This window comes from Anabrus simplex, chromosome X, assembly GCF_040414725.1.
Source record: "Anabrus simplex isolate iqAnaSimp1 chromosome X, ASM4041472v1, whole genome shotgun sequence".
Taxonomy (NCBI): domain Eukaryota; kingdom Metazoa; phylum Arthropoda; class Insecta; order Orthoptera; family Tettigoniidae; genus Anabrus; species Anabrus simplex.
In genome coordinates, this window is record NC_090279.1 from 113,878,852 (window position 1) to 113,904,348 (window position 25,497).

Below are 25,497 nucleotides of genomic sequence, written 5' to 3' on the forward strand. Positions count from 1 at the left end.
CTTCCCACTAGATGATAGTTTTCATGTTGTGCTCTGCTCCTTAAATACTCCCTGCCACCACCTTCACTCCTCACCAGTAGGCTGGACTTGTCACTAGTTCACCTTCACTCAAAATTACAACCTACAAAAAACATCCTGTTCATGACAGAGATAACCTTCAACAAGTTAGAAAGCGGATCTTGCCTAGTAACAGCTGCACTGTAGCACTCCTTAGTGTTTCCCCCTCACCCCTCTAGTAAGAGAGGAGTGAGGGATCATTTTTTTTTTACATAAACTAACATCCTGTTCAGCTTTCACCAGCAAGTGACCTATTAAAGCAAATCCAGTTGCCACATAGTTACTGTACCTTGGACACAAGAGTAACCTTTCAAGAAAATTAATTACCTCTTACATAAAGACCTCTGAGTGTGTTGTCCTCATTCTACATGTGGTTGACCCCCTTAGGCAGTGAAAGCTACTCCAGCAAAATCCAGTCACAGCACCTTGCCCCCCCACACCTTTCAAGAATTAATTACCTCTCACATTAAGACCTTGCAGTATGTGTAGTTAACATTCCACACACGCCTTGGCAAGTGAGAGGCCCCTTCAGGGAGTGAAGCGCACGGGGGCATGCGCAGTGGCTGCCGCTGGTCCAGAATTCTTCTATCGAAACTCTGGTCCAGCTTTCTTCTAGATCCTCTACTTTTGTATAATTGGGAGCTTTCAGCTCGTATTGTTAATTGGCAATTTTGTTGATGTTTCTGATTTCTCCCGTCTTGTATATAAGCTAACGAGCTGGTGCTGTGCCTGAAATATTGTTCCATCGCTGAGTGACTTGTTTTGTTAAAATTAAGCTTCTGAAAAGAACAGCCAAAACAAATATAACCCTGATTTTAAAACTTTTAATTAATCTCTTGGTTGTCGTAGATAGAGCCATTCATGCCCGCACCTTCTTTCAGCTCTGTGATCCACAAAAACACGATAACAATAATAATGGCGTGTGGCCTCCGGAGGGGCCTGGTGCAGGTTTTTAATTTGACTCCCGTAGGTGACTTGCACGTCATGATGAGGATGAAATGATTATGAAGACGGCACATACATTCAATTCCCGTGCCAGGGGAATTAACAAATTATGCTTGAAATTTCCGAGCCTGCCGGGAATCGAACCCGGCACCCCAGTGGTCAAAGGCCAGCACGCTACCATTTAGCCATGGATCCGGACATAATAATAATAATAATAATAATAATAATAATAATAATAATAATAATAATAATAATAATAATAATAATAAAGCAAAGCAAAACCAAAGTCATCTCCGTACAGGCCATGAAGGCCCTTCGAGGGGTGGAAGGTAAAGGCTTGCCCGCAGGAATTAACCTGGTACTCATTTTTTGTATAGGCTGAGGGAACCTCCGTTCCATATGCACCTCCGGATGTGGAAATCTCGTTTCTTAAATTTTACGACTTCCAGACGGGGATTCGAACCCACCTCCTTCCGGGCGAACCGAGCACGCCTTTACCGCCTTGGACAGGCAGCCCCTGTGAAAATAATAATAATAATAATAATAATAATAATAATAATAATAAATGGATGCACGAAGGAAACAAATGTAATATTTCACTACACTGCCATCAAATACAGTAGAGACAATAAGCGACACTCAGCGAGATATCGAGGGACAGCTATTAGAGCTCTCTCTAGCGGATTGACCTGAACTACTGATTCTGTCAAAAGAACATGTGTATTTGTGTGTAAAGTTTTTGGTGTTATTTATGCGTTTTCAGTGAGTTGGCATAATTAAATAGTAGCGTGTGTCATTCCTTGATATATCCTCTCAACATGAGGGGAAAGGTATGTGCTGTATTTGGCTGCAGTAACTATGAAGTAGAAAAGAATGTATAGGGCAGCAGTTAACCTTCAATACCAGTGTGTTGTAGTAGGTGTCATAGTGGGTTTGATTTAATCAGGAAAATATGTATGCATATGAGTTTCGCTGGTTGTGTTCCAAGTTACCCCACAATGTTCGCTCTTATAAATATGGTATAAATAGCTTGAAGTTCTCTGCGATCCATTTATTTAATAACATCCCTGTGGAGGCAAAATTGGCAAAATTCAAACAAAGAGTCAAGCATTATTTTTGGGAAAGGTACAGTGCTCTTTAAATCAAAATATCAGTCGTCATTTAAGTCATTCTCCCAAACAATCTTGCAAACTGTCCGGAACTATTCTTTTATGTTATATAAATTTAAATACCGTACTCTGTAATCTGTTCTTGTACCTCTGCAACTCTGTTTTATGTATATGTACTGTAATAACTCTGTAATCAATTCTTGTACATCTGCAACTGTTATGTTATCTAATTGTAAATAATCTGAAATCTCGTCTTGTACTTCTGCAACTCTTATGTTATATAAATGAAAATACTCTGTAACCTATTCTTATACCTTTGCAACTTCCTTGTTATGTAAATGTAAGTACAGTCAGAAATAATTCTCTGTAATCCTCATATTGATGATGTATATAGCCTATTGTATATATTTTATATATTGTATGTGTTTATATGCTCAACCATTTACTAATAATCTTATATACACAAACTCTATTTTGATGTGTAAGTGCCCGCCAGTATGTAACATCCTGTACAATTCCTATGTATGAGCCTGCAGGCTCGTTGGAATTAATTGAAATAAATGAATGAATGAATGAATGAATGGAATGCCGTAATGCGTTGTCAAGCACTGAAGAAAATATGGGTGATTTAAGAAATGGACATATTTTGTTGAAACAATATGAGGATGCAAATTGGCTTTGCCCTAATTTAATGGCATTATGGCAAGTATTGCTTATAGGGAAAGTTTGAATGTTTTTGAGGCTAAATTTATAGATTTTCTTTCTGTTAGTAGGCATCGAGTTAAAAGGAAAATTGTACATCTCTTAAATGTAAATTCACTGAATAACGTGTGTAAGGAATGTGCCGATATTTATGTTCACAAGTGTTTTAATATGATGATACAATGCTTTTAAATGAGAAAAAAGAAAAATCTAGCCGTGAACGTTCAGGCAGGAATTCTAAAACTAAAAAGGTAATGCATAAATGAAAGATCAAGCCCTTTCACAGCAGTCCATTTCACATCTTGATTATATGCCGTGCCTAATTTCAGCCTTTAAGTAATAACCTGTTAAATAATTCTTCATTCATTTATCCAGAATTGCTTTAGCAACTTTGAAGTTAATATCTTAGTAACACTTTCTTTCTAGACGTAATTTATTTATCCATTTCCGTATATACATTTCCATTGATATTTGAATTTAGCGTGATTATTCAGGCAAGCCACTAGGAGCGCCACTTGCGACTTGTCTCCCATTTTAACAAGGCTAAATCCGGAAGTGTCGCGTATTGTCTCTACTGTATTTGCTGCCATATACTAAATTAGTCTTATTCTGAAGCACAGCATAAAATGCACATATCACATTTGAAGTACAAATAACAGAAGGTAACATCTGCAGAAAAAAACATCCAGCAGCATTCAGCAATGTTCTTTCCCTAGTACAGAATCAGATATGCCAATATGCAAAGTAGTTTAAGAATTAATTTTTATACACATCGACCTGACTCACTGACAGAGTGATTAGAGGGAATATGAAAACAGACTTATGCCTATAAAGTAGAACACTAATACAAAATCATCTTCTGACATAAGCAACTTAAGCCTAAATAAATATTCCAGTCACAAGCATACAAGTCCTCATATAGACCTAGCCACTGTAACATGTCTACAAAGCAAATATAATAATATTTATACTATAATGTAGCATAACCTTACACTAATATTTCCTGAAGAGACCAGTATTTCTGTGAAAGCTTTATATCTGAAACCTGTAAAGTTTTCCGTCTCAAATCATGTTTCATTGTGGAATCACTTAAATACTCCATCAAAATTCCCCACTTCATCATATAAATATGGCCGTCGAAGGTTGATGAAACAAATATACGCTCGTAAAGTTCTTCAAATAGTTCTCTCTTAGCATGGTTCAGAACTGTCATCTGCCAGTAATCGCCGTTGGACATTCGTTTCATACATGTACTTATCTCCGAAATGTAGGCCTACAGGGCATAAGCGACTGTACCGGTATTGAGTGGGATACCATTTATCTTTTTTGTCCTCACAACCCATTGTTGCTTTAATTCCTTGTTCTTTAAAGGAAATCTGACACACAATCCGACAAATAATTACCGTGACTATCAGTACTTTCACTATGTAAGCAATAAAATGTTTTTAAGTACAAACAGAAATTACAAAAAGTCACCTCAGCCATCATTCAGTAATAGTTACTATACGATATATCCATGGTTTTATTACTCCGATTGGTACAACCGTACGCTGAGCATACGGCTGGCATTCTTGAAAGTGAGAATCTATCCATTCACTTCTTAAAACTTAACGAAATAAAATTGCCATGCACAATCACCCTGTTACCAGTACCTCAACATATGTTCCCACGCCAACTCGCGTTGTTTTGACAACCGTTAACACGGCTGCCCTTTATCAACTTGCTTCCGCAGAGAGCGCTGCATGTCAGGCATACAGCACATTTATGTTATTCCAAATTATTCTAACTCATTGAGCACGTCTCTCTGTTACCCAAACTGGCACCCAAAACTTGGCTTCATAATACATAGTATTGATTATATTGGTTCAATTTTAGAAAACCCGTGAGTGTTGTTTACACTTGCCGAAATATTCTTTACTTCGGATGGTTTGAGATTAAGACTGAATCCCACCCTTTCTCCAACTGTTAAGTTTTCATAATCGTAGATTCTGAGATAATGTTTAGATTACGCTCGCGTTACCAATTCGCCAGTTATTTAGGCCTGGTTTCGCTATTTTATATCTTGAGTTTTACGGTATGTAAGTACATTGTCAACAGAAGGTGTCCAAACCATATGCCGGTATTTGCTTAAACGTGGTAACATTCCTTATGTTGGTTATATCCGAACAAGGTTTTATAATGATAGTAATCTACTACTCATGACATCAGATATACTAAAAATGAATTGTTCCTCAGTACTGAACTAAGACATTATCTGAAAATCCCTAAAGTATAAACATTCGCCGAAAAATTGCATTTCATTTACCCCGGAACCTCTTTGTAAACCACGTTTGTGGCATTGCCTTATGGGGCTAAGATGTCCAGGCTACTGGCAGACCTAAATCTGGAACATGCGACATGGAACTCTACATGTGAGAAACAATCCTCTTAACTTCTTAGTTTTGAGATATAAGTATCCTCCTAAAGAGAATTCAACTCCTTCACTTATTTTCGATCTTCAGCTTGATTTTCCGAAAACAAAAAGTAGGTACGTGTTTCTTTATTTTTTAAAGGTGATTACAAATACCAATTTTCACGTCCGTAACATGTTAAGTTTGTAAGATATACTGTACATATACTCGTTTTGAAACCTGCACCACTCCTTGGCTGAGTGATCTGCGATGATGCCTTCGGTTCACAGGTTCCGGGTTCGATTCCGTACTGGGTCGGTGATTTCAATCGCGTGTGATTCACCCTTTAACATTCTGTGGTAAATATATGTACCGAAATTATAAAGGCTATATTTCAACACTTTATCAAGTGAATATGGACCTTACTGGTTAGCTATGTTAACTTTGTGTGCTAAATGATCTCTGGTAATCATATTGACCATTTTTGTGGAGTTCTGTTGGCTTCTCTGACAAAAAAAGCGAATAACGGTAAGCATATTTACCGATGTTACTTCCGGTTGGCATGGCGGCACTGATCTATTGAGATACAAATGGTTTATCAAAGATTGCATCATTTATACGAAGACTTGTGTAGTTTTTTAAGTTAGCATAACATATATACCTTTTGTCTATTGAGTGTTTAGCAAAAGAGCACGTGATAAGTTTTTACTGTTCCATAATGAGCATCTTTTCTTGCACATATCACAAACGGCTACCGGTATCGAAAATAACATTTTGCCCATCCGATTTTCGATTTATTCTTTCCGTTTGGAAGTAATGATGGCTAAACCCCAGTTATTCAGTATCTTATTACCATAGTTATTATATGTAATCTATGTTGCGCAAGGATGTTAAAATTATTTTACTTCGAGAGTGCACCATAACGCTACTTTTAGCTTCCTGCACTGTTAACATTTGTGAAGGTATAGATAGGCTGTGGCAGTTGGTTCTGGATTGTTATGAAGAATTATAACAAATTATGTTTTGAAACAAACTTTTCCAGTTAAATAGCCTAATAATAATAATAATAATAATAATAATAATAATAATAATAATAATAATAATAATAATAATAATAATAATAATAATAATAATAATAATAATAATTGTGCTTAAATTTCAGATATCGTACAATATATCATGAGCTCTTGGAAACGTAACTCTACAATGGGAGGGGACTCCCTTGCTAAGTTTAAGGGAGATGCTTTGGAAGAGATCACTGTGGATCAAGCTATTTATTTGGAAGTTAGCGGGGACAGTGAAGATGAAGATGAAATAAGTTCCAATAATGTGGCAATGGGGAACACGAACAGCTTTCAGTGTACAAGTAATAATGAATAGTTAGGCGCATAAATAAGGAAGGTAACAAAGAAGTAGTAGAATGTCCCGAGGCCATCAAAGACTACAATATGTTTATGGGAGGGGTGGATTGATTCTATCAGCTCCACTCCTGTTATTCAGTGACCTGGAAATCAAGAAGGTGGTGGGTAAAGATATTTTATCACCTGCTAGATGCCTGCATTGTCAATAGTTATATTCTGTACAGGGAGACTGTACGGCTCAAAGACAATAATGTGAAGCCAGTAGTTAATTTGGAATTCCGTAGTACTTCGGCAAATGAACTGATTGGCATTTTTTGTGGTAGAACGCGGAGAGGAGCCCGGCCATAAATGGAGAAACAAAAATCCTAAAAAAGCCAACCGTGGGGAGACCTAAATAGACCGGTGTGGGACATGGAGACGGTGTGCATATTGCAGCAGAGGGGACAAATAGAAGTTCAGTGACCTCATTTTTTTCAGAAATGTGAAGTTGCCATCTGCAAGTCTTGTTTTCATCCGTCTCACACTGAAAATTAGATAAGTCTTACATTACTAACAGTGAATTATAATTTTATATTTTCAATAATCACCTACTAAGCCTTTAGCTGTACTTTTATATGTCCTAATGTTGTATTAATTTGATTGAATACCAATAAATTAATTTCGGTAAGAATATTTACCGAAGAATTTGCAGTGATCTTATTTTCCCTAAATATCCATTGGTATACATATTTACCAGAGCATTATTACAAGGAAACAAATTATTATGGCTATATTGCATTGTATAATACTATTAGGCTCTATATGGAACTGTTTGGAAATATTTTTAGTAATAAGCGGTCTTAAATTAATTTGTCACTTAAAGGGTTAATTCATCTGGCTCGGGAGCAGGTTGTTTGTGTTTGTCCCAACACTCTCCTCTTCATATTCACTCAACACACCACATTACCAACCACAACAGGAGCACACAATAGTAATTACATCCCTACATACGGGGTTGGCGTCAGGAAGAGCATCCTGCCGTAAAAGGGTAAAATCCACATTGCGACACAGTTCGCACCCACGACCCCACATGTGTGTTAAAAGCGGTAGAAGAAGAAGATACTCATTTTGAAAATTCACGCGCTCTTTTTATTATTTTACCCCCTTAATTTAATTTTCCAAAAAGTAGTGCATTCATTTTGTACCGGGCAGTACACCCCTACGCTGCACTTTTAAATCTTGCGCCGAGAAAACCTCCTCTACAGAAGAAACACTGAACTTAAAATTAAACCTCCTTAAACTTTTGCTCAGAAGATGTCACAACCTTAATTTTGTGATTATGAAGTTGCCAGTACTGTGTGAATTTCAACGTGTTTTTTTTCCGTTCTTCAAGAAGTGTGGACATTCTCTCATAGATGTCTCTGTTTAAAAACTATGATCATGCACCTTGGTGCGAAGTTAAGGAACTGTTTTTTGAAGAAATTTTGTATTCATAAGTTTGTCCTTTACTAAATTATGTTCATTCATTTTTGGGTTGGCAATATTGACCTTTTCTTTCCGCCAGTTTTGAATTCAGCCAATCCCTAATTTCTGTAATTAATTTTCAGCCGATCACAGGTCTCTTCTTCGATTCTGTGTGTAACTTTTCATCTACCAATAAAAGTGAGAGGGTGTGGCTTGTTTATTCATAAAAGGTCTCGAACTTTCCCCGAGGGTTCATAAACTGCGGATTTTCACGTCTCTTGGCCACTTGATCAACATCTAACTAAGTGTGTATACGTGAAGCAGGAGGCGGGGGGCGCCTCTTTCATCAGGCAGCGGGTCTTCAGCAAGGCAATGGCCGTTTAACATCTTTATTTCTTGCTAGCTCAGCAGTTTAACCCGCGCGAAAGGTCCGAGACCTTTACAATGTAACCTACTTTTCTAAACACGTAATTCCCTGCCCGTTTATGTAAAAACTTCATAAAATCTGTAACTATAATTCGGGGATAGGGAGTGATTTACCCTCTCGAGCTCCCCTTCATTTTGGTTTGAGGTGACTATGTTTTGTTAACTGATTTTCTTCTTTTCCTTAATGTTTTAAATTTCTTTCTTATACGGGTCACCTCCATAATTTGGGAATAGCCCCTGTTTCGTCGGCCTAGTACCCGTTAGGTTTTAGGACGCTAAATAGAGGAGTGCAAGTATTCGCCTCCTTTCATTTTGTATTCGGGCTATTTATATAACTGTCATTTCTTTTACTCGAAGGGCCTGTAGGTTGGGTACTAGATACCCCGGTTTTTTTTTTTTTTTTTTTTTGTAAGTTGTGCCTTGTGGGCAAGTAATTTTAAGTTCAGGTATTGCCTGGAATAGGCTCGAAAAAACCTGAGAGCGTGTCAGCTCTTTTCTTGTGTTGGAAAAGTGCCTATAGTAGGCTTGATATTGTAAATTAGGGACCAAGCGCTCCAGGTATTAGAGAATTTCTGCCCTTTGTGTAAAATTGTAAGCTTTTAATTTGAGCTAGAAGCTCGAAATTGTAAAACTAGGTGCATGTAGCCCAAGAGAGTTAAAAATCTTGGATTGTGCTAAATTTTGTTGTTATTGATTGTTAAAACTCAGAAAATATAACCTTTTTAATGTTTTAAATTAACTTTGTTTTGGTAGTTAGACCCATTCACCCCGGCACCTTCTTTCACCTCTGCTGATCCACCCAACCACGGTAACACATTTTTAAAGGATATTCTAAGTACCAGCTTTTACGTCTCTAACATCTTCAGTTTCTGAGATATATGTATCCTCATATAAAGAATATAACTCCTTCCTCACTTCTTTTTGCCGGCCCCGTGGTGTAGGGGTAGCGTGCCTGCCTCTTGCCCGGAGGCCCCGGGTTCGATTCCCGGCCAGGTCAGGGATTTTTCTCTCGACCTGAGAGCTGATTCGAGGTCCACTCAGCCTACGTGATTAGAATTGAAGAGCTATCTGACGGTGAGATGGCGGCCCCGGTCTCGAAAACCCAGAATAACGGCCGAGAGGATGCGTCGTGCTGACCACACGGCCCGTCGTAATCTGCAGGCCCTCGGGCTGAGCAGCGGTCGCTGGGTAGGCCAAAGCACTTTCAAGAGCGTTAAGTGCCGTGGGGTTTGGTTCACTTCTTTTCAACCCCCCCCCCCTCCTCGCCCCTTAAGTGGATTTTCTGAAAACAAAATTTTTTGTTCTTTTATTTTTAAAGAAGATTCCAATTACGAATTTTCGTGTCTGTAGCATGTTAAGTTTTTGTGATATATTGTAGATATAATCTCACTGCTGTAAGAATATCTCCATAACGGTTGGTTTGGGGGCCCGTAGGGCTTACCGAGTTTTGTTCTTTGCGTCAGGGAGCTTAAATTGTACTTTGACGACAAATTCTATATTTCGCCTATATTAGCCAAGTATTTTTATTAAACCCTCCCCTCCCCCCCCCCCCACCCCGGAGCCCACGTCACCAAATTGTTTTGAAAATAAAATACAGCCCATATCCCTCAGGGCTTAGTAAAATAATATTTAGAATCGGTCCAGTAGTTGCTGAGGTTAGCCATTACATACAAACAAACTTTACCTCCTTATATATTAGTACAGACAAAACCCTACAGTACGTATAAATGTCTTACTTCTCTTCGAACCATAACGCGCCTGATCATCTATGATATTTAGACCCCGTGGTTAGCCGGTTCCAATTCCATTGGTGGAAAGACATTTCACCATCAGAATGCCGGCCAGCAGGGTTGGAGAGGTGGTGATAACAATTTCTAACCATTAGGTCGCGTAGCAAAAGCCTGGATTCAGTTCCAAAACCCGTGATGGTACGTAACACTCTTGCTATATATTCTCTTAGATAACATTCCTAACTAATAAATATTCCTGGAATGACAAACGTCATTGAGGTGGGCATTACACCACGTGGTGTTTTGTTTACTTGCCTCAACTAGTCAATGAAGTGCGGTGACATTGCAGTTAATTTCTGAAATTAAAGGCAGGGAATTTTACTGTTTGATGTGAATAGCGTATTGAATATAAACGCTTTTCTGGTTATAATTATGTATAATTTTTGGGTAATTTGACTCTTCCTACGATTTTGATTGTGACGCGTTTTGAAAGGTTATAACAAGGAATTTCTAGAACATCTGCAGTTTGTTACCACATAGTTCGCTTTGGTTCGAGAAAAATTCTGTGATCGTCTTTCCGGATTGTAAACTGGTTCATAGGTTATTCAATAAACTCGTGTGCTTTTGTATATGTGATTGAACTTTGTGTTAGTGGTTTGCAAGTGGAAAGCTATGGAGGACCAGCAAACATCGTCATCCTCGAACAAGAAGACTCCCTTGACTGACGAGGAACGGAGAGAACTTGCCGAAAAGCTTGACGAAGATCTGGACAAGTTCATTGATGGTTTGCAGAGGCGTCCGTACACAGAGGGTTGGCCGGAGGATCGATGGAGAGAGGTTTGTAATTTGGTTATTTTAAGTAGGAAGTAAATTCGTTTCCTCATCCTGGGGTGGCGCAGCTCTTTTCAGGCTCACCTCCAGTGGAGGTGCATGTACCATTTCAACCACAGACCAGCCCTTCTGCCATTCTTAAATTCCTGGCAGTGCCGAGAATCGAACCCGGACCCCCAAGAACGGCAGCTAATAACACTAACCGCTACGGTGGCGGACAGGTTATATTAAGTAAGCTTCCTGTCTCTATTCAGCAGGATGTGCTCACTAAATACTTACTATTAGTTCCACCCAAAATAGTCTTTGTAAAAAAGATATATATTCACACATTAGCCAATAGGGGTAAGAGTGTTGTTTTGTGAGAGGATACAAAGGTGCTGTACAGTGATAAGCTCGGAGACCTTTTTCTTATTTTTGTAGAAATGCTTTTTTTTTTTTTTTTTTTTTTACAAAGCCCGTAATAGAATATGGACTAAACATCTATGGTGTCTTATCTGCCAGCATGCTTTCCACTTCAGCACAATATTGTTTTTTGTTGCGATTTGCTTAGTGACTGTACAGACTGGGTTAAACTTTTCAGTGTATATGTAAAAGAGAGATTTAGAATCCAATGTGGCACTGTTTGCATGGTGTCACAGTGCGCTACACAAGGTTGCCAACTTAGGCTAGGTCCAGCTATCAACAAAACCATTGGTCGTGGTTGGTTAGGTCCGGTGAGTGACAAGACCATTAGACCACTGGCCTCAGGGTATCCAAAGGAAGTTGTGTGACAGTGCCCCCTGGTTAGATCTGTGACAGCAGAGCATTCCACATCCGATAGTGGACACACCTTGGATGATTAGTGAAGTATCCCCTGGAAATTGTTCAGCAGTAAATAAATCTTGAATTATTGAATATTGACTTACCTTCTCTATGACATGGATAAGTTGACTCAATCGGTATGTAGTATATTAACACAAGGGATTTTTTTTTTTCTATTTGCTTTACGTCGCACCGACACAGATATGCCTTATGGCGACGACGGGATAGGAAAGGCCTAGGAATGGGAAGGAAGCGGCTGTGGCCTTAATTAAGGTACAGCCCCGGCATTTGCCTGGTGTGAAAATGGGAAACCAAGGAAAACCATCTTCAGGGCTGCCGACAGTGGGGCTCGAACCCGCTATCTCCCGATTACTGGATACTGGCCGCACTTAAGCGACTGCAGCTATCGAGCTCGGTCACACACAAGGGATCTGGGCACATGCTATGACACTTTCAAATTTTGCGGTTTCATTACTTTCACATTATGTGGCAGTGCTGTGGGCAGACATGATGTGAAGTAGGGGAAACTGCTCTTCATCAGTTGCCAGCAGGATCACAAAAGTGGCCGCATTTTACTGATTTACATAGTTTCTGTTTTAATTTTCTTATGTAAGTATGAGGAAAGCAACGGAAAACTACCTCACTCCTAATTTCCTAGTATGCCTCTTCAGTGACACCTAGGCTATATATGAGAGCTGTAGAGGATCAAACCAGCCTTCGGGCTGAATACCCACACGCACATACATGTAAGTATGATTGCTTCTAGAGGTTGGTTAGCGGATCCCTGGCAAGCATAAAGGAAGGATCTCTCCTCTCTGCTACTTTACGTCTCATTTCACATGCCTTTCTCATTACTGAACATGCACCGCTGTTAGTGAAGTGCTACCGCTAGGAGCACTGGCTGCTCTCATGTCCCGGCTAATAATGAAACCCTGTGTCAGAGGGTGGACAGTGGGTCTCTGGCATCACAAGTAATATGAGGTAACATCAGCATTGTCCCCCTGGGACAGGGTCTCTCATATAAACCCAGACCGAGCGCAGGTGGTCGCGTATACAATCTTATATGAAATCTTACCTTATAGAAGAGGCTGGAAGTGTCATCCTTCATAATGAGGGACTTCATACACACCATTAGGATTTTCTGCTCACCAGTAGCGAGAGTTATGACTGTTCACACGACCATTAAGATGAAACCAGACCTCGTCTGAAAAGAACACAAGCTGTGGGTCGAATAAACGATCATTCATTGAAGCGAGATACCACTCCCGGTGTCTCACTCGTGTGGCTGGATCAGCAGGTTTTAAACAATAGGCCTGTGTAAACCTGTACGGTATGAACTTTGTAGCTCTGTGTGCAGAAGAAACCGAAACCCCTACTTGTTATGGTATTTTTGTAAGTGATTTATTCGGTGACCGTTCAAGATTCGCGCCAGTGTCATCTAGCTTTTCCTCTGTTAAAACTGTTTGTGTGGGTGCAGGTTTTTTGTTGAGCACTGAACCAGTAGTTGCAAATTTATATACAATTACATGAATCTGTGCTCGTGAAGGGAATTGGAAATTGCTGAACAAATGCATCGCGTACCCGTCAAGCGGACTGGTACTTAGAATAACTTTTACATAGGAAAATACAGTGTTGCAATGATAACTGTCTCGTCATGTTAACAGCTGAGATTCAGACTGGTGACTGATGCTAGGTCCTTGCTCACAACTCCCGTTCAGCTGCTTAGGTCTCAGAGAGTAGAAACACTGTATTCATTGCCACTGCTGAGGACCACCCACCTGTTGTAAGATGTATGCTTACGTTTGTACTAACATATCACAAAACGAGTGACTTTTCTGAAGTCACTTACCGGGCTGAACTCCCTTGTGCTCCAAACTATTGCATGCCTTCCACCAGTCCAATATTATTATACTAACCTAACCCCATGGCGCAACAGCCCTGAAGAGCCTTGCCCTACCAAGCGATCGCTGTTCAGCCCGAAGGGTTGCAGATTACGAGGTGTCGTGTGAGCAGCACGACGAATCCTCTCGGCTGTTATTCTTGGCTTTCTAGACCGGGGCCACTGTCTCACCGTCAGATAGCTCCTCGATTCTAGAGTGGACCTGGAGCCAGCCCTCAGATCCAGGTAAAAATCGCTGATCTGGCCGGGAATCGAACCCAGGACTTCCGGATAAGAGGCAGGCATGCTACCCATACACCACGGGGCTGGCCATTATTATACTACCTGGCAGTAAAAAGTTGTAATTCAGATTTGCACCACTGGACTCTATAAAATGCGCTATAATCTCCCCGCGTCAATCTCAATTATGAAGAAAGTATTACCAATGCAGACCAATGGTGTCTGAACAAGGGAACCTACTAGGCGAAACTAGAGGTCTAACCTGCGGGCTTACGCCCCCAGACCCCCTTTGTTTGTGCATCCCTATCCTAACCAGTCCACACCAATGAACTTGTCCAGGTTAGTGGTGTTTCCACAGGAAACTAGAGGCCTAACGCTGCTTTGCAACGGCTTTATCCTAGGGTCTTACACTCCCAGACCCCCTTTGCTTGGCCCAAATCACTGGTCTTGTTCACCCCTACACTACCTAGTTCTAAACTGGAGAGGTTGGCAGCCTTTGCGACCGACCACGTCCTCCACGAGAAGTAAACAAAAGACAGTCTTGCTGTGCGGAGTCGAGGCACTAATATCGGTGTACACGGACGTAGTAATGATGATCATCGAGTCCTTCATCGTACACTTAGCTGGACATAATCTGCAGGCAAGAAGGTGATCCATGGTTGGTTCTTCCCCGCACCCACTCCTCATCACAACCTGTTCAGCATTCTCCATGAAACCCATCCAAGATGTGTTAGAACAATGGGTCTTTCTCGCTGCCCAGGGTGTGCACAGACCAATAAACTTCCAGTATTTACATCAACAGTTTGTGGCATTCTCATAGCTACTGAGTGAGGTGCTAATTTAACAGTGACAGGGCATCATCCTGTGTGTCCACTCTCTTGCTGCTAGCCTAGGTGGTAGTGGTGGTGATTATTGTTTTAAGAGGGCAATCATCCGCTATTAACATTAATCAGAGGGAAAATGGAAGGGGTCGGACACTTCGAAGAATGAATGTATCGGCCAAAGAAAAACAAGGGTCACAAAGGGCTGAAAATAAGACTCCCTAGGCCTCCAAACAATGCCGTCTGGGTCAGAAATGAACAAGAGTTGACCAAGGGAGGACGAATAGGATAGATGAAAGTGTGGAGGCTGGCACAAGTAAGTGGAAGCAATGCCAGGACTCAACTTATGGCCCCATGGTTGCCAACTCACACTCAAAAATTAAGAGCCCCTGGGATCCGTTTTTTTGCCTCTTATGAGGATACCATGGTTGTTATTTTACCCCCACGCACCCACAGGGGGTTGTTTGCATCATTGAAATCAGGTAGACCATTTATAATGGAAATGTCAGATATTGTCTGTCATTTTCAAGTTTTCTTCATTAAAGTTGGCCGTGCGCGTAGAGGCGCGCGGCTGTGAGCTTGCATCCGGGAGATAGTAGGTTCGAATCCCACTATCGGCAGCCCTGAAGATGGTTTTCCGTGGTTTCCCATTTTCACACCAGGCAAATGCTGGGGCTGTACCTTAATTAAGGCCACGGCCGCTTCCTTCCAACTCCTAGGCCTTTCCTATCCCATCGTCGCCATAAGACCTATCTGTGTCGGTGCGACGTAAAGCCCCTAGCAAAAAAAAAAAAAAAAAATGTTGAGTAGGTATTCTCTCTGTCTCCTCCAGCCAAACACTTTTTATTCAACTCTGTCCTTATTTCTAGTCAAATCAGCACTAATTTTAATCACAGCAAGACTGAAGAATGATTAATATTGTAAACAAAATTGAGTTTTTATTTATTTATTTATTTATTTATTTATTTATTTATTTATTTATTTATTTATTTATTTATTTATTTATTTCTAGATACCATTGATGCTTTCGCCACCTGTAATTGTAGGCATGATGTAGGCTTACATGATGGGGTGAAATTCTTTACGTTTCGCAGAGAACTTTGCTGCGCTTCTTTAGAAGGAAACCTCAAATGTTGATGAGGAAGACGTGCCCTAATAGTAGATCAACAAAACTCAGTGTGACAACACACTTGTGTAAAATGAAATGTTTTAAAAATAATATCAACAGTGATGATGGCTGAATGGTCAGCGTACTGGCCTTGGGGTCCCGGGTTCGATTCCTGGCCGGGTCGGGGATTTTAACCTTAATTGGTTAATTCCAATGGCTTGGGGGCCGGGTGTGTGTGGCGTATTCAACATTAGAAATCATCCTAGGTAGGGCCCTCATCTCCACAAACATGCAGGTCGCCTAATAGGCCCGCACCAGGCCTCTCCGGAGGCCATATGCCATTATTTAACAGTAATGATGGACCTTAGAGTCTGAAAACTGGTTTTGAAATAAAATTGAGTGTGCTGACAGGACTGTATATGAAGTACTACCATCAGCACTGTTAATAAGATTTTATAATGATTATAACTTCATAAATAACAAATAAAATGAAGGAGGACAAAATTACAAATATTCCCTAATTTAGTATAATGGCCGCTCACGCCACCCACCTCTCTGTAGCGATTACACCACACGAATGAAATGCAGTCCACATATCAGTGCTCACTCTAGGAACAATAGGCTCTTAATTTGAATGCTGCACTAACAAAGCTCAGCATGAAAAATGAATCCTCGTTGTACATGCAAACAAAACGTTGCGCACGCAACCAACTCTCACAACAAGACCATGTGCACACGGCTAAACATTAGGTACCAACTGTGCAAACTAGAAACCCCTAGGGGGGCGGAATTTGGCCCCCCTGCCTTAGTAAAGGAGACTACAGACATAAGGCTGACAGGATACAGCATGCTAATACGTACTGATTTGTTTTCCGCCTATGTTGTTGCAGTTTGAAGAACCTCTTTCAATCTGGACTGTACTTCATACTCTTTCAGGAGTTTGAGAAACATCCATTCTTCATGACGAAGTCTCCTGAAGTTGGCGAGGAGCTCTCTCCTCTGATGGAGGGCCTTCAGCAGCTCAAGTACGACGAGACAGATAACACCCCAGAAGGTGAGTTGTTTCTGTTTTGTTCCCTCTTCAGAAGAAAATGTTTTTTCTCTCTTCTAAAGGAAAGAAAAGAACAACGGCCGTGATGGTGAGTCGCTAACGGCCAGGGTGTGTTGTCATTGACTGTGTCCTGTATTGTTTCTCAACTTTACATTCTGTTAAAGAAACGGGATTTGATTGTGATAACCCTTGAAGGCAGTCAGACATCAGATTATGGAATTCCCTGCCAACTCAGGTCAAAGAAACTAGCTCTTTATCACGATTTAAGGTCGCCAGCCAAGACTACTTGCTGAGGACAGTTGACTGAATGGTTGAACTGTGAACGTGTGCGTGCCTGAGGGTTAGTCAGTTTTAAGAGTTTTTAGTATTAATTAGTTATAATATTAATTCAGCAATTTATTTAATTTCATTTTTTATTCTATTAATTTGTGTAGTTTTAACTATTTTAAGTATCTTAAGCATTTTATTTCCTCCTCCTTCTCTATTACCTCTCATCATCCATACTGTCTTATTCTGCACCCTTATTTTCATTCCCTCTTCCTGAGATAGCGGATTCGAATCCCACTGTCGGCAGCCCTGAAGATGGTTTTCCATGGTTTCCCATTTTCACACCATGCAAATGCTGGGGCTGTACCTTAATTAAGGCCACGGCCGCTTCCTTCCAACTCCTAGGTCTTTCCTATCCCATCATTGCCGTAAGACCTATCTGTGTCGGTGCGACATAAAGCTACTAGGAAAAAAAATATTTGCTAGTTCCATTCAGTAACTTGTAGTTCCAATTCATCTTCTCCCCATATTGCTATGTTGTCTACAAAGAGCAGGGCCTTTGTCTCTTTGCTTCCCATTTCTTGTTGTATGCTGTTGTGGATTTTATCCATGGCTGTGATGAAGAATAGAAGGGATAATTCACTTCCTTTTCAAAGTCCTATTGTTGAAACCGGGTGAATTGGCCGTGCGGTTAGGGCCGCACAGCTGTGAGGTTGCATCCAGGAGATAGCGGGTTCCAACCCTACTGTTGGCAGCCCTGAAGATGGTTTTCCATGGTTTCCCATTTTCACGCCAGGCAAATACTGTGGCTGTACTTTAAGGCCACGGCCGCTTCCTTCCCACTCCCTGGCCTTTCTTTTCCCATCGTCGCCACGTCGGTGCTACGTAAAGGGCTAATGTTGGAAAGTAGATAACCGATAGGATTGACACTATTTTATAGGACCCTTTGGTTTTTCACTAAAATTCATATGACTGCTACCATGTTGGCCTTAGCTCCCCTTACTTCCACAACCATTTCTAACTACTGTAGTTGTCTGTATCTTGCAGAGTTAGCGGCTACGTACAAGGAAGATGGCAACTTCAGCTTCAAGTACAAGAAGTACCACGTGGCCATCATCAGCTACACGGAGGGAATCCGGCAAAACTGTAAGGACGATGCTCTCACGGCTCAGCTGTACAACAACAGAGCTGCCGCGCACTTCCAGCTCAAGAACTACGCGTAAGTATACATTGTACTGGTGCAACACCTCTGGGCCCAAGTAATCCCACCCCTCCCTTCAACTTTTCACTCCGGGTAGCGAGTATGATGGTGTGACCCTCTGGACACGAGCAGCAGGTGGCTGACCGAGCCCACTGCACGGGATACTTGTCTTACTCTGCTCTCCAGTCCACAGTCGGCTCGTGACAGGTAGAGTTTAAAAGTATTTTATTTCATTTGTAATGCATATTCAGTGAAATGTTTATGACTATATTTTTAGCACTTTTCATCCTCCGTGCGCAGAAGAGTTATGATACTCGTGTTAAAAGCAGCTGAAAGAAACTTAACATTGTCCACTAGCTGCATCGAACTTATGTTTCTTCGGATTCAGGTTCTACTTTTTCCAGTTTAGTTTTCTGTTCAGTGATTCAGGCATCTGATCTTCATTTTCAGTCCAATCATCGAAGTAGGCCGACCTTTCACACGACGAAGCGGTAACTGGAGTAGTAAACTTGCCTGAAGTAGTAGGTGTGATTGAAATTGTTCCGTCACCAGAATCGGATGACAAATCACTATCATCGTCATTTTCTTCAAAGTCACTACCCAGTACGAGGACAAGAGCTTCCTCTGTCATGAGGCCTTTCACAATTTCAAAGCAATTGAAAGCTAAGTGAAGAAGTACAAGCAGGTCAGCAACTAGGCGCGAAGTGAGTAGTATACCGGACATATTGCTTTCATCTTCGAACTGGTTACTCCTGTCATCTGGTGATCATAGACAGACCTCCAAGCCTAGTTAAACTTGGTAGGACAAAATTGCAATTACTATTATTTTTATATCTATATATATAAAATAAGAGTTTTGTCTGTACATTGCTCAGAATTTGAAAAGAATGGTATTTCTGTATCGGTCATGTCCACCGTAACAAGAAAATGCATTTTTTACTTTTCCGTAATTTCTGTCCGTCTGTCTGTATGTATGTATGTACACACATCACCAGAAAACAGCTGAAGAGAATTTAATGAAAATCTGAATGTAAAGTCGGGTGATGAACCGCTACAATCTAGGCTATAAATTATTTTAATCACGCTGAGCGAAATGGTATTTTAAGGGAGGGCCTGAAATTTAATTCTCACATATTTATGTTATAAGTGGTCGTGTCTTAATGAAAATCGGTAGACAAAGAAGGGAAATAAGTCGCTACAATATAGGCTATACACGCTGAGAAAAATGGTAGTTTAGGGGAAGGCCTAAAATTTAATTTTCAAATATTTATTGTACTAGTGGTCGTATCGTCATGAAAATTGGTATGCAAAGTCGGGGAATAAGTCGCTATAATCTAGGCTATCAATAATGTAATTCACACTGAGTGAAATGGTAGTTTAGGGGAAGGCCTGAAATGTAATCTGTATATATAAAATAGATTTTTTTCTGTACATTGCTCAGAATTTGAAAAGAATGGTATTTCTGTATCGGTCATGTCCACAGTAACAAGAAAATGCATTTTTTACTTTTCCGTAATTTCTGTCTGTCTATCTGGCTGTATGTATGTATGTACACGGATGACGAGAAAACGACTGAAGAGAATTTAATGAAAATCGGTATGTAATGTCGGGTGATGAACCACTGCAATCTAGCCTACAAATTATTTTATTCACACTGAGTGAAATGGTAGTTTAGGGGAAGGCCTGAAATGTAATTCTCAAATAAGTTATCTATGTTATTAGTGGTCGTATCGATAAATACTACATAACTAACATAACTTTAGTTATGTCATAAGTTAGTAGTAGTTATGTAAGAAGTTATTAAATTTCCGATCACTTACGTCTTATACATTGTTACCGTACCGCATATAATCAGATATATTCATGAATTTGGATTTTTGTTACTAAGTCCATGTCAGCGCCGAGTCACGAGAAAATGGGTAAACAGAATTTAGTGAAAATCGGTATGTAAAGTCTGAGAATAAGGAACTACAATCTACGATATAAATAATTTTGTAAGACACCCTAATATCACAGAGTCGAAAGAAAACTAATGTGAAGGCCTGCAATATAGAAAGCTCATAAACTTTATCAACAATAACATTACATTGACCATTGTTTGTTGTGATGTGCTTTTTGTCTTCTGTTTCCTCTCATCCCCGATAAATAGGATTACTGCAGCGTACCGAGGTTTTTTTAATTTGCTTGACGTCGCACCGACACAGGTAGGTCTTATGGCGACGATGGGATAGGAAATGAATAGTGGTGTGAAGGAAGCGGCCTTGGCTTTAAGGTACAGCCTGGTGTGACTGGTGTGAAAATGGGAAACCATGGAATACCATCTACAGGGTTGCCGGCAGTGGGGTTCGAATCCACTATCTCCCAGATGCAAGCTCACAGCTGCGCGCCCCTAACCACACGGTCAACTCACCTGGTCGTACCGACTGTAACAGCCTGCTTGAATATTGGCGAGAAGTAGCTGGGGAGTAAGATAACTTTCTTCTTTAGCATGCCATTCCTCTGGTTCATACATTTTCTGATATATCTGGTACGTAACACACTGGTTCATCATAGTATTCGAGCTATACAATCCCTACCCTGAGCCACTGATTGGAATGAGTAGTGTACATATTTAACAGAATAATGACAGAGGAGTGTTCACGGCAGTCTGCGACATGGTTTTTCCAGCTCTGGAACTTTGGACTCTTAGATCGGCACCGTAGTACTGTTCGTTGAAAGTGAGAAAGTGTGCAGTTTTTCATTTGATCGAGTATTTTATATGATAACATTGCTTTCAATCGCTACATTCCTACTGAGGTTTTTGTAATGACCTATGTTGAATTCAGTTAGGAAAACCACCAAGTCAGTCTTTCTGAGAATCCCGTAGCGAAGCACGGGTACATCAGCTAGTAATGAATAAAATAATACAGTAGGGCACCTATAATGTAAAAATGTCAAACATTTAGACCATAAAATAATAATAATTCCAACTGGGAGGGCAGACGGCCATCAACTCTGCACAATTCACTAGCCCGTCTTATAAACATTAAAACGTATTCACAACGAGAGTGGAAATTCTCACGTTAAATGCCGATCTCCGTGCTTCCAGTCATTGAAACCAGTTCTTGCAGATTTGGATGTCCCTCCAAAAAGTGTATATCATCATCATAGGTTGTTCTGTCATCCGGCAAGTCCAGTCATGCTGTGACCTCCATATCTCTCGGTCTTGTGCCCTTCACTTCTGCGTAATCTTCCTTTCTAATGCTGTCTAATAACTGATATCGTCATCATCCCTTCAATTGCTGTCTTAGATGATGCCCTGTCCAATTTCTCCTCACTTCTCCCACTCTCTTCAGAACTTCCTCTTTTGATATTTTATCTTCCCAGCTTACTCCTTCAATTTTTCTCCAAATCCACATCTCAAATGCCTCTTCTTCTCTATTCTTCCTTCCTTATTGTCCATAGAGCTATACTCCATACGTAACACCTTGCAAGTCTCGCCCTCAAGATCTTTCTTTAGCGGGCCACAAAGCAATGTTGAAGCTTTCCTTGGCTAAGGCAATTCGGGCTTTTATGTCTGTTGTAGAGTGAAGGTCTTCAGTCACAATACTTCCAAGATACTTAAACTTATTCACCTGTTCAATAATTCCCCCCCCCCCCCCCCATCTTGATTGCCGCTTTTTCACCTTTTACCTCCAAGTATCATGAATTTGGTTTTCATTTTGTTTATGCTCATTCCATTCTCTTCACACTTTTTGTTTAATTCTCTCATCATTTTGCAAGAGGTCCTTCACATTTTCAGCTATTACTGCCACATCATGAGCAAATCTTATGCTTCCAACGTTGACACCTCTTTTACCATCCAAACATTCACAAATAATTTCCTCCAAGTAAATATTAAACGAAGTTGGTGATAAACAGCAACCCTGTGTAAAACCTTTCCCCAGTCTGATTTCTTCTGTTAATTCTCCTCTTATTCTCACTCTTGCTGTTTGGTTGTAATATAATTCCTTGATCAGTCTTCTCCAAGAGTTTATCCCACTTCACTTTGTTAAATGCCTTGTCTGAGTCTACAAAGACTGTGTATACTTTTCTATTCTTCTCTATGTACCTTTCTCCCATGACTTTCAGTAAACCAGTGGCATCCCTTGTGCCTTCTTCATGCCTACAGCAATATTGTTCTTCACCAATACAATTCTCCATTCATCTGTAAACCCTTCTGTATATTGCTCTTAATAGTATTTTAGCTGCATGAGAAATTAAACTTAGTGTCCTGTGTTCTTCACATATCTTACTATTTTTCCTTTTTTCTATTGGTATTATTATATTTTCCAGAAAATCCTTTGGCCATTTCCCTTTCAAGTAAATTTCTTCACAAAGTTTTACAAATATATCCTTTCCTTTACTTTTGCTGGCAGGACCTAGTGTTTACAGTGCACTATGTCTTCTGGTATAGTATATAAGTAATAATAATAACAACGTAAACGTTTCCACCTTTTCAATACTACAATATATTCACAAAATTACAAATTACACGGTACTAGTTTCGACCCATCTAGGGGTCATCATCAGCTCCAATACGGCTGATGATGACCCCTAGATGGGTCGAAACTAGTACCGTGTAATTTGTAATTTTGTGAATATATTGTAGTATTGAAAAGGTGGAAACGTTTACGTTGTTATTATTATTACTTATATATTATTCTCAGTTCAATACGGACCAAAAACATGAAATTCATAACCATCAACTTCTGGTATAGGTTAGAGCAATTTTGTTACTTTCGTTGATCTGTCTCTGTCTTATCCTTGGCTTTGACAAAATGGAAGTGACTGAGGTATGAGCGATGCTAGTAATGCCATTCCTTCTGCAGCCAGTCCTTGCTATGAATGGTGTAAAAATATTGCTCATTGGGTTGGTTGGTGCATGCATCATTTCGGTGGGCTTGGCAGACTGATATGTAATAGCAACCTCTGGCTCGGTGAGGAAAGCAACGGGAAACTACCTCACTCCTCATTTTCCTAGTACGCCTCTTCAGTGATGCCTAAGCCATCTATGACAGCTGATGGCGGAGCTGTTGAGGATCCAACCAGCCTTCGGGCTGAGGACTAAACATACATACACCTTGCAGTACTTTGAGAAGTTCAAGTGGTATTTCATCTACACAAACTGCCTTACCGTTCTTCATTTCCCTAATAGTTGCCTCTATTTCTAATATACTGAACCCTATTTGATCTTCATTTATTTCATTTCCCTTCTCACCTGGTCTGCTGTTCCAATCATATAACCATTATATGTAGGCTTACGTACTAACTGTCCATCCAGTGTTTTAATCTCAGTCATTCCACTTCCATTCCTTTTATCCTTTTTAAAGGAGCACAAAAACAGATCGTTGGCTGCAGGAATAAATCAGTTATACACATTTCATAATGTTTCCATTTAAAAGCTTTCTTTTTAACTTTTTTTTTTTTTTAATACCAGAAATCGTAATTGTCTGGATATATCCACACAGAATTGTAGAAATATTGTCCTAATTATGTTTCACTCCAGTTTTAGCGTAGTAGTCTCTAGTGATATTGCTTCATGGCTCAATGGTTAGCATGCTGGCCTTTGGTCACAGGGGTCCCGGGTTTGATTCTCAGCAGGGTCGGGAATTTTAACCATAATTGGTTGATTCCCCTGGCGTGGGAATTGGGTGTATGTGTTGTCTTCATCATCATTTCATCCTCATCACGACGCGCAGGACGCCTACGGGTGTCAGATTAAAAGCATTTTTCGGCACCATTTCACTCGAGTGCCCTTTGTTCCTCTGAAAGTGAATGGGGCACGCAAAGGGAACAAACCTTTCTAACATGGAGATGGTCCTGTAGAATTGAATGAATAGCTGGTGCAGGGATGTGGAGGGTCTCTTCTACCTGCCGATATGTCAACCGCCTCTCTTGCTGCAACATTTTCCTCACAGCTTCAATATTTTCCTCAATCACTGATTCAGACGGTCGCCCAGAACGAGGATCGTCATCAACCCCAAATATTCCCCTCTGGAACTCTTTGTACCAGCGGAAAATTGTTGTCCGATGTGGACAGTCTTTCCCCAGTACAGGAGTCATTTCCTCCAGGCACTGGTCAACAGTTAATCCACGAGCAAAATTGTAGCGGATAATTGCACGTTATTTGCCTTTATTTATTTATTTATTTATTTGCTTGTTTGTTTGTTTGTTTGTTTGTTTGTTTGTTTGTTTGTTTGTTTGTTTGTTTGTTTGTTTGTTTCGAAGTTAGGACTCTTGGCCCTCTCTTACACTTAACCACATTATGCGGCTTAATACTGAATCCAAACTTAATATTCAAACTTAACACAGTGTATATAATATAATAGTAATATAACTTCATATAGTCTAAAACTAAAAGATTACGCCCTAAGTCTAAAATTAGAAAAATAAATTCAATATTAACTACTCTAGGTGGAATTCATAAAATATAACAGTAGTAATTTATGTAAACTTTTGGGAACTATTTACTCAAGACATTCACTCATACATTCACACATAACTACATGATATAGCCTATGTATTCAAGAGGAAATCTTTAGACTGTCTTTTGAAGGTAATTAATGAGGAACAATTTCTAATTTCAGTGGGTAAAGCATTCCATATTCTAGCGCCCGACACAAGGAAAGAATTACTGAAGGCAGATGTATCATGTGGAGATATTGCAATTGTTGACCCAGATCGCGTGTCACGGTCATGGAAGGAAGATAGAAAATGGAAATTACTGGAGAGATATTCAGGTATATTTTCAGTCAAGAGCACACTGACATCTTAACTTGCTTTCAGTCCCACTGCTTGGTAACAACTGGTGTGAAGGTCGTGCCTTTTTGTCTTCTAGACCGGTTTTCACCCCTCTTTTCATCCCTCACCATAACAGAGGCGTCCAGCCAACTGTTTTTGCGTATTGCAAAACTTTCCTAGTGCCCTTTGTACTCTTAAGCAACGATTGCACCCTCCGTTCGAAAATCCCAGTAAACACTTTGCATGGTGTACTCATCATCATCATTTCTTCGCTCCAGCAAGCTTCTTTCCAATCCAAGCTGGATATCCACATTCCTAATTTTATCCATTTTTGTTTTCTGCAGACAAGAACGGATAAACTTCATTTCTGTTG

The 25,497-nt window shown here is 40.2% G+C and overlaps 1 protein-coding gene across 1 annotated transcript in view; it reads left to right on the top strand.

Moving 5' to 3' along the window:
* Positions 1-10,491: 10,491 nt before the first annotated feature.
* Dpit47 (DNA polymerase interacting tpr containing protein of 47kD) overlaps positions 10,492-25,497 on the top strand; it is a 72,208-nt gene continuing 57,202 nt past the window's right edge. Inside the window, exons 1-3 of the mRNA XM_067158768.2 lie at positions 10,492-11,000; positions 16,780-16,897; positions 18,209-18,380. Of these exons, the coding sequence (XP_067014869.2) occupies positions 10,836-11,000; positions 16,780-16,897; positions 18,209-18,380 (455 nt within the window). The 5' untranslated portion in view covers positions 10,492-10,835. The remainder of the gene's footprint in view (positions 11,001-16,779; positions 16,898-18,208; positions 18,381-25,497) is intronic.